At 41.5% G+C, this 10,649-nt stretch overlaps 1 protein-coding gene across 1 annotated transcript in view; it reads left to right on the plus strand.

The window, feature by feature from the left end:
- Positions 1–8,761, plus strand: part of LOC113178616 (junctophilin-1-like) — a 99,473-nt gene extending 90,712 nt beyond the window's left edge. The window contains 1 exon segment of the mRNA XM_077800992.1: positions 7,426–8,761. Coding sequence (XP_077657118.1) covers positions 7,426–7,827 — 402 coding nt within the window. The 3' untranslated portion in view covers positions 7,828–8,761.
- The last annotated feature ends 1,888 nt before the right edge of the window (positions 8,762–10,649 follow it).

The raw sequence follows: 10,649 nt of genomic DNA on the forward strand, positions 1-10,649 counted from the left end.
ATGATAACTATGTTATGTATATTTTAGCACAATAAAAAAAATGAAATAAAGGTGCCCATTAATGGACAAACGGATTAAGAAAATGTGGTATACATGCACAACGAAATTTTACTCAGCCATTAAGAAGAACAAAATGTCATTTGTTGATAAATAGATAAAATTGAAGAACATCATCCTAAGTGAATTAAGCCAGACTCAGAAAGTCAAAGTTGAATGTTTTTTCTCATATGCAGAAACTAGGGAGAAATAAGTAACTTGCAAAAAGGAAATCCCATGAAAATGAAAAGGTGAACAATGAAGTAGAGGAAGGGAATCAAGAGGAAGGGAGGAGGGATGGGGAAGGGGAGGAACCTCCAGATGCTACTGGTCAAATTATGCTATGTGACTGTATGAATCTATGACAACAAATTCCACGTTTACAGGAATCTATAATGCACCAATTAAAAAATCAATAATGAAATAAAAGGGAAACCAGTAAAGTAGAGGAAAGGGAATGGGGGAGGGAGGATGGAAAGAGGAAGCCCTGGGGATTGAAATGGAGTGAGTTCCATTTACATACACGTATAAATATGTCAAAACCCCACCATTATGTATACCTATAATGTACAAATAAAAACATTTTAAAAAATTGATAAGGGCAAGAAAGCGAAATAAAGGAATGAAGTATTGACCCATGCTACAACAAGGGCGGACTTTGAAAACATTATGCACAGTGAAAGAACCCAGGCACAGAAAGACACACATTGCAGACACCATTTACATGCAGCGACCAACATAGGCAAATGTGCAAATCCACAGAAATGTAAGTAGAATATTGATTTATGAGGATCATGAGGAAGGTAGAGAAATGGGGAGGGGTCTATTTATGGATATAGGGTCCCTTGTGGGAATTATAAATCTGTTCTGAAACCGCATAATGGTCATGATTGACAATCTGTGAATATACTAAAAAAGACTGGAAGGGAAACGTACTTATTGTAGACCTTTTGTATTGCTTGAATTTTTACCACATCCTTTCAAACCCAGCTTGTGGGCTTCCTCAGTTTCTCTAGCTTCAACTCTCTTCCAGCCCTCTGTTGCTTGCCCTCCCCATCTGCTGCCATTGTGACAAACTGGTCCCACCAGGTGAGGCAAATGGCCAGCCTCTGGCTCCTCCCACTATTTCAGACAAAGTGCCATATGTGGGATCTAACTTCTCTGGAAACCACCAAGAGGTTAAGGAATAGGATCACCAACACCCTGTGGGGTGAACTCCAGCTATGGGAGGACAGGAGATAGGAAAGAGCCAACAACTTTCTTCTTGGTTTATCCCCGGGATGGACTGCTCAGAGTAAGGTGTTTCTGTGTATCTTACCTGGAGCCACACTCTGGACCCAGCAACTGGCTCCCACCATCTGTGAAGCAGCAGCCAAGGACCTGTAGACTGAAGTTGTGTTCCACCTTGGTCAGCCTCCATCCTGCCCTACTACGGCAGCCTCTTCCCCCGACCCTGGCTACCTTGGCATGCTTCCTCCCAGTGAAGTGGCACCACATAAGCTTTTCTCTAAGCTCTGTTTCCTAGGCTAAAGCAATAAGCTTTTATATATATATATATATATATATATATTTTTTTTTTTTTTCAGTTAAAAAAAGCAGAAGACATAGAATTAGGTTTTTTTTTTTTTTTTTTTTTTTTTTTTTTTTTAAGAAATCCAATAAACAGAGCAAAATTGGACTCTGGTCAGTGGATTTGGAGCTACTCTATCCCATAAACTTATTTCTGCAGTTAACCAAAATTTTAAATGTAAATCCTAGATTGTTGTTGTTTTTTTTCCTTAACAGAGCTCAATGTATTTTTTTTTTTTGGTGTATCTAATTAAGTCCTTTTATAAGTCTAGAAAGTAGTAAAAGCAGAAAGTTTAAAACCACACCACATAAAAGGATCTGAATGTGTACTCGATGATTAAAACTCAAAGGGACAGAGCCCCAAACCAAGGACAGACGAGAACACCTGTCTGTGCCGTCCTGATCTGACTTTGTCTGAAATTTAGAGACAGTCAAAAGCCCATCACCCTGGACTCTGACCTCTCGGATTGCAGGATCCACAGAAGAGACTCGGAAGCCATGCAGCGGTGTCCATGTTGACACTGATTCTAAACTTCATTGGCAGCCAGGATGAAAACGGCAGGCCTACGAGCCATGTCTTTGGAACTAAATAACCTAAGTAAGAATCCTCATGATGGCATTTGTCAGAAGTTGTAGTAATGGCCACATTCTTCAGGCATTCTTCTCTGTAACCACAGCTTCAAGTCATCATCTTCTACTCCTACAAGAGGGAGCCAACATTGAGAGACGGAGGATTATCAGCCAAACACATACACAGCACTTACAGTTCTGGGGCATGGAAGGTCATGACCTCCAGCTCCAAGTCCATCCTCTGACTCTATTCAGCAAATTGAACAGAGTCACACACACACACACACACACACACACACCACCTGATCTAGGAATATTGGGTGTGACATGTTGTATCCAGAAACAGATGAATTCATTTGCACAAACTCACACTGTACATACATCCCAATGTCACCCTGGTGTCCTCTCTATCCCTTAAGGTCTTCCTTGCAACGTGAGGAGATGGCAGTACACAGTGATCATTCTCACAGCAGTGCCAGGGACCAGCTGTTGTGTCTAGGCACCAATGAAGCATCCAAAATTCCATTCAGGCTCCAACAGAAACTACAGGCAAATCCCAGTGTACTGATCCACCCCAGGAGAAACACACGTGCCCACTACAGATAGGAGGTCAAAACTGCTGTTTTGAAAACAAGAACTTGTACACCCACACTTATAGCATTATTATTAAATAATAGTCAGAAGGTAAAAAACAACTCAAGTATCCATGCATGGATGGGTAAATAAACAAAATATGATATATACATAATAAAATGTTATTTAACTTTAGCCAAGTGCAATGGCACACACCTGTAATCCCAGCAGCTTGGGAGGCTGAGGCGGGAGGATTGCGAGTTCAAAGACAGCCTCAGCGAAAGCGAAGTGCTAAGCAATACAGTAAGACCCTGTCTTTAAATAAAATACAAAATAGGGCTGGGGATGTGGCTCAGTGGTCAAGTGCCCCTGAGTTCAATCCCTAGAACCCGCCCCCACCAAAAAAATGTTTTAACTTTAAAAAGGAGTGGAATTCTGACATGTGAAACAACTTGGACGCAAGTTGAAAACATTAATGCTAAATGAAATAAACCAAACACAACAGTGCACGTACAGAATGACTTCACTTACATGAGATACCTAGAACAGGCAGATTTATAGAGGCAAAAAATAGAATAGATTACCACATACTTAGGGAGGAAGGAACAAGAGCTACTGTTTAATGGGTATGGAGTTTTGTTTGGGATGAGAAGCAAATTCTGGAAATGGATGGTGGTGATGATGGCACAAGGTGAGAATATATTAATGTCACTGAAATGTATACTTAAAATGGTTAAAATAGTAAATTTTGTGTTATGTATATAACATAATTAAAAATATTTTTACTTTCTTTTTTAAGGCTAGTGCTCATCTCTGCTTTACTTTGGAATCACTCACAATTCCAAATAACTCTTATTTTGGGAATTAGATCTGTGTTTATTTTCATTTAAGAGAGGAGCCACCCTCAACGTTTTTCATTGATTTAATATTTAATTTGGGGTCTCTATATTAGCAGGGAGAATAAGTAAGGCTATTTTTTTTTAATTTTTGGAATAGAGTATTGGAAGATTTCTGGCACATATTTGGATACAGTGTCTCCTATATTAAAACAGCCATTTTAACAGAAAAAAATGTGGTATTCGAGTTTTAAAGACTCTAGAATCATCTGAGAATTGGTTAGAAATTCTTAGCCAGTCACATAACAGATTACTCACTTGACCAAGTACCCACTGAAACATGTGAAGGACTCAAGAGGTCATGGATCAGTTCCATTAACAAAATAAGGGCTGGGAGTATAGCTCTCTAGAGATACAGCTGTCAATCCTCAAAACTCACCCCTGCCACCCTAAAAAGAATATATCAGAGACCATTCAGAGGGCCCACCAACTCAAAATGTGTCACAATGACTGAAAGATAATACGTGGCTTTTCCACCATTCTCAAGTAGAGTTTGCAAACAAAATCAGTCGCATATTTGAATAAGTGAGTGGATTGCCAATGCACACAGTTATGTGTCCTTAGAGAGATCAACTGTAGTTTGGGTTTCTACTGCAAATATTTATAAGTCACCTGACAAATCTCTGGAGTCAAACTAATTTATTTATGAATTCAAACGAAAATAAAAATATTCTGTGAACAGAGGTATTCACTTAAAAGTCAGCGACACTATTAATGTGTACTCATTAATTTTCTATTATGTGCTAATTTGGGGACCTGATTTTTTTTGAGAGGTGTGGATGGAAAAATCTCAGGAATGGTCAATGCCTGAAAGCATTTAGGTAATCAAGAAATCAGTATGGGAAAAAATCAAGAAATAATACTCATTATATATAAAACAGAGTTTAATGATATATTAACATGTGTGTTGTCTTCACCCAATTCTCTCTCATTTCACTTAATCCAAACAATCTGTGGCACCAACCCAAGATACAAATTCATAAAATGTAGACCTTGCTACGGTTCTGTCTGTTGTTACTGTTATTTTATAAGAAAAGAACTGAGATTCTGTGTTAGTCAGCTTATTGTCACTGTAACCAAAACAAGAACAACTTAGAGGAAGACAAATTTATTTTGACTCATAGTTTCAGGGGTTCAGTCCATGGTCAGCCAACTCCATTGCTCTGGGCCCCAGGTGAGGCAGAACATCATGGTGGAGGCATGGCAGAGGAATACCTCTCTGTCCCTGGAGGACAGGAAGCAAAGAGAGAGAAAAGGGAAAGGGCTGCAGAGAAGATGAACTCTTCCAAGGTGAGCCCCTAGTGACCCACCTCCTCCATCCATGCCCCCTTTGCCTATAGTTACCACCTAGTAAGTCCTGTCAAATTATGAATCCACAAACTGAATTAATCCATGGATTAGGTAATAGCTCTCATCATCATACCTCTGACTATTCCTGCATTATCAGTTTTAGAGGAATACCTCATATCCAAATCATAACAGATGAAGAGGTTAATAACCTGCCTAACAATCATAATGTCGGCATGACAAACTGCCTCAGCCTCTCATGTTCCTCTTCAGGAACCAATTGCTGTGACTCTCTCATCTCTTTCAGCCCGGCTGTTAAAAATTAAGGGAGATACCAATACACAGGAACTACGTGGAGAGGGGAGATGAAGAAGAGACAAATAGATACACATAGGGAGAAAAGGCTGGGGCCAGGTGGGTAGCCAAGCCTTGGTGAGGCTTGACTGACTCTGAGCTAGCTCAGCAAGTTTATTATATAGGTTTCATCATTCAAAGGTTAATTTTGGAAAAGTTTCAGCAAAGCAAGCAATCTGAAGGATTCGGGACTGGCAAGACATTAGGGTCATGTATTTTTGCTCAGAATTCACTATCCCTAGGAGAAGGTGCTGAACTCAAGCCCTGCACTGATACCACATGTGGCCACCCCTGGCTGGTATAACCATAGCAACTGGGGCATCTTGACCTGCATCTTAGCTCAGTTGGCTCCCAGGGCAAACACAGCCACTAGAGTCAGACAGGCCATGATTTAGATCACCACTCTCCACAACAAACTAGTTAGTGAACATCAATGTTAGCTTATTCTACTAAATTACAACCACCTCAACAAATAGTTCTTTTTAATGTGTGGAAATGTACAATCTTACAGGGTACAAAACATCCGTTCTCATTATATTAGTTAGAACACAACAGCTATAACACATATCAAAATAACAGAAATTGAAGCAAAATAGGGTTTACTTCTCCCTTGTGTAATGGTTGATATTGTGCTGTCTGTTTTTGACATATATTTTTAGGGGTACAGTTTGAAATTTCAGTAAAGATATACAATGTTTTTGATCAGGTCAGGGAAATTAAAACATGCCTCACCTAAAAAAACTTACATCTTTGTGTTGGGAACATTAAAAATCCTCTATACTAATTATTTTGCAAGATACAATTAATTTTTTGACTCTGATTATTTGACTATGAACATCATAAGTTATTTCTCTTTCTATAATGATGTTCCTATGGTGCTAGAAACACAGGCTCTTTTGATTTTGTTGTTCTGCCATTTTCAGTATGCAGCTTCTATTTTGTTGTATAATATATGGCTGCTGTTGCTCTTGCCATCATGCCAACATTCTAACCTATGAAAAGGAAAAAAGGCAACTGAGTAAAAATCACATCTGCTAAGGGCACACAACCCAGAAGTTGTGCCTATCACTTCTGTTCACATAATAGAATTTGGTCTTACAACCACACATAGGTGTGATAAGACTTGGCAATCATAAGCCCAGTTAAAAATGGGGGTTTTCTGACTAAAGAAGAAGGGAGGTTTTTGTAGGTGAACAATGGGAAGTCTCTGCTACACTGACCTCCTACATCAGAACAAACTCAGTCAAGGTCCCTTGCTCCTGTCTCCAGGGTACCGGGTCACGCCAGCTGGCTCCTCATCCCATGCCAGAGGTGCATTCCTTGTCACACATCTATGCTGTGCCATCAGTCACTGAGAAACGAATGCTGGTGTTAGGAAAGCAACCTGATGGGAAAGCTACGGGAAGAGATCAGAGTTTCACATGGGAGAAAAGGAGGCACTCCCTCAAATCATCTCAGTTTGCTCTGTGTACCTTAACCACAGTAAGCCAGAGAATGAGGAAACAAGGTGACCTGCAGCAACGAGAACATACAAGTGCAGGGTAGCCCTGGCCACAAGAGCACCAACAAAACAGCATTCAGCAGCCAGGATGACATCCTCTTCATTTTATATCCCAGCAACCAGGGCAGCACAAAATAAAAATCAACATTGTTATCACTTTATATTTGTACAGTGTGTTCCATAAAAGCTACCTAACCCCAAAACATAAATGTTACCCCAGACTATAGTTATCATTATTGTCACCATTTCTATAGATATTGAAATGGCAGGCAGTGGGCTGAGGGAACCACTGTCCAAAAAGACACAATCGGGAAGGGTCAGAGCAGGACTCGGCTGAAAGTAGAAAGGGAAGCCTTTGCTATTGAGGCCAACTCCTCTTCCTTCTGCAACGAACAGGGCTTAGCTTAGCATTTAAAATCCAAAACTAATCACATGCACATGAACTATTTACTATCCATTCTTTACTGCTATGCCACATAGTTCTGAGCCTATCATTGGATTCGCTGACAACACCAAGTCCTGTTCCTCTGTACACCGGGTCCTTCCTGGGGCTGTCTCTGCTCACGTGACACTGGCGACAACTGGGCCAGCTTGCACCATGGTGTAGAGATTTTGATTTTGTTGTTCTGCCATTTTCAGTATGCAGGATATTTCAAGCAAGATAGCAGCAGCTGCTCCGGGTGGACTTCCCTCCTTTCTTCTCTGACTGCCCACCAGAGCCACCTTGCAGTCCTGACAGTCCATCGATGGCCTGAATTGAGAAGTAGACACAATGACGGAGCAAATAGCACTGAACTTGAAGTCTACGTCAGTGGGTCTCATCCTGGCTCTCCCATGACTGGCTTAATGACCATGGGAAAGGAACTCGATTTCTTTGGCTTCCATTTCCTCATCAGTAAATCAAAGATGACAGCAGAGAACACAGTGAGAAAACGATATCTGCTGAGATCCTCCCAAGAAGCCTGGCACATAGTACTCCCAATAAATGTGCCCATGGGATTCTATTGCTATGGATATTTATTCCAACCTCTTGTTACTTAAGTGATAAAACTGAGGCTCAGAGAGGTAAGATGTTACCCCCAGTGTGGCCTTGCTGGCCAGTACAGAGCCAGGAATGGAGACTAGCTCTTTTCTCTTGAATTGTGGAAATCAGACGAGTATGGCTCTTTCAGAGGGGCCTTGGACAGCAGCAAACCCCAAGGTTGGGTATGGGCACGGGCACGTGTGCAAGCATATGTGTTAACACACATGCACACGTGAACACACACACATATACACACTCACTTCTGTACAGCAGAGCATGGATTGGTACTCTACTGCATAATCCAGTAGATAGAGTCAGTTCTAGAATTTAAGCCAGACTAGCTGGGCCTCAGAACTTTCTATCATCTTCTAGAATGTTCTTTCTGCCCAATGCCTAACAGAATCAGCATTCTAAAAGCTTTTAGGCTTCTAATCTCTCCACCATCAAAACTTCGCCTTTTCTCATAGCACTGCTTTTAGGGCCTGGCTCTTCAGCAATTAATATGACACCAAGTGGGATTTGGCTCATTATATTAACAAACAGATCAACCAGAATTAATGGGAATCCTCAGTAGTCTAATTAACATAAGTGAAAATGGCAGAAGGTCAGTGGGAAGCTAGCCATGGAAAGGTCCATGGGAACAAAAAAGACAAATTCACCACTGTCCCCCGGATACCCAGAGAGGAACATTGAGGGAACAGGACAAAACCTGGATCTAAAGACTGCTGCTATACAATGGAACCAGCCCCGGTGTCCTTCAACAGTTGAATGGATTAAAAAATGTGGTATATATACACAATGGAATATTACTCAACATTAAAGAAGAATAAAATTATAGCATTTGCCTGTAAATGGATGGAACTGGAGACCATCAAGCTAAGTGAAATAAGCCAGTCCCATAAACCAAGGTAGAATGTTCTTTCTGATATGTGGATGCTAATTCACAATGGTGCCAGGGCGGGGATAGGGGTGGGAACAATAGAGGTACTTTGGATTAGACAAAGGGGAATGAAGGGAGGGGAGGGGTATGGGGGTAGGAAGGATAATAAAATGAATTGAACATTATTACCCTAGGTGCAAATATAACCAGTATAATTCTACATCATGTACAAGTAGAAGAACAATGAGACATTAAACTCCATTTATGTATGATGTATCAAATGTATTCTACTGTCATGTATAAGTAATTAGAACAAATAAAAAGCAATTTTTAAAAGACTGCTGCTGTATCTTTTTCTTTGAAGTTCTTGGCAGTTCTGAGCCTTCACGAAGGCAGGCTGATCACATTCTTGAGAACAAGCACTTGAAGAATGACTTTAGACACACTGGCTTGCTAACAAGCAGGATGAAGGGTTCTTAGGAGGGAACTGCAATTCAAAGAAGCCAGAGGGAAGAGATCCTGTAAGACAGAAGGGAATAGAAAGTGTCCAAAAGCTGAAAAGTAGGAAAGGAGACATGGAGGTCAAAGAGACTGCGCCTAAGACAGGAATGGGTCCACTCGTCCATTAGATCCTTTCATTCACTCCACACTGGCTAGCTACAAGCCCTGTGCTTGGCACCGTGGAAACCATTGGAAGAGAGACACTGGTCCTGCCTTCAAGGAGGTTAGGCTCCAATGGAAGAGATTTCAACCAAAGAGCCACACGTGGAAACCCAAGTTCCAGGAAGGAGAGGCTGACTGAGCACACACTGTTGGTGCCCAGCAGACCTCTAGGATGCCTGGGTTTGGTGAGTGACCTACATCCTTGCTGCCCTCAGTCTCCACCCAATGGGTGGGCCTACAACCTTTCCAGAGGATACCCTGCGACAGTGCTTGGCTGGTCACCTGCCCTGGCAGGGTCTAAGAGCCCAACGTTTTCCTCAAGGCATAGACTCTGAGATTCAGCTACCCTACAGGGCTCCCTCCCAGATCAAGATGTAGCCACAGCTAAGAGCCTTACACCTTCTCTTGTGTCTGTTTGACCCGCCCCTTGTGTCCTTCACTCCTTTCCGGTTTTCCTGGGGGTGCTCCTCAGTGAATCATGAGCACACACATCCCCTGACCCAATCAGGCTGTCATTAGAGAATGTACTCTAAGACAATGATATTCTGATAGTATATAATCAGGAGATTTGACCAAGTCAAGGGTGAGGGACATCTAGGGAAAGCTTTCTAGAGGACATGATTCAGTTGAAGTGAAAAATTAATAAAATGGGTTGGAAAAGAAGGAGACAGTCTTCTGGGTAGAAAAAATAGCATGCACAAAGGTCCAGTGGCAGCAGGGTGCGTGACTTTTATGGTTGTCCCAAGAAAAGTTGGTGAGTCATGAGTCCACAGAGTAAGAGGAGTCTGGTGTGAGATGTGATCATGAGATGAGCTCAGAACACAGGGTCCCAATTTGTCTAGTTCCAGCAGAGACAGAAATAGAAGTTACAGGAAGATCTTTCAACTTAATAATCTGGCCATGATAGTGAGCTCAAACAAAAAGGCATAGTTACCTTTGAGAAGCAGTGAGTTCCTATGAATGAGAATACAATCAGAGGGATAGTTGGTGCCTGTCAGGGAACTTATGTATGGCATGGGATTGGATGTTAGAATACAAGAGTCTTAACCTTTGTGAATTTAACGTTTAGTCTATTAAATAAGGCTACAGTAAATAAAGCTACTCCCCCAAATTCTGACCTGAACAAAGGACAGAGTCAGCCCTGGGCAACATTGAGGGGTACAAACAGTTGTTTCCATACTCCCTTATGTCCCCTTCTCCCCAGGACCACCAAGGGCCCTTTATCTGACCTTCTCAGTGTCTGCTCTCACCACCCTAAGATAACTGGGCCTCACAGTCCACAGATATCCGGTGTCA

Source organism: Urocitellus parryii, chromosome 7 (assembly GCF_045843805.1).
Source record: "Urocitellus parryii isolate mUroPar1 chromosome 7, mUroPar1.hap1, whole genome shotgun sequence".
Classification (NCBI taxonomy): Eukaryota; Metazoa; Chordata; class Mammalia; order Rodentia; family Sciuridae; genus Urocitellus; species Urocitellus parryii.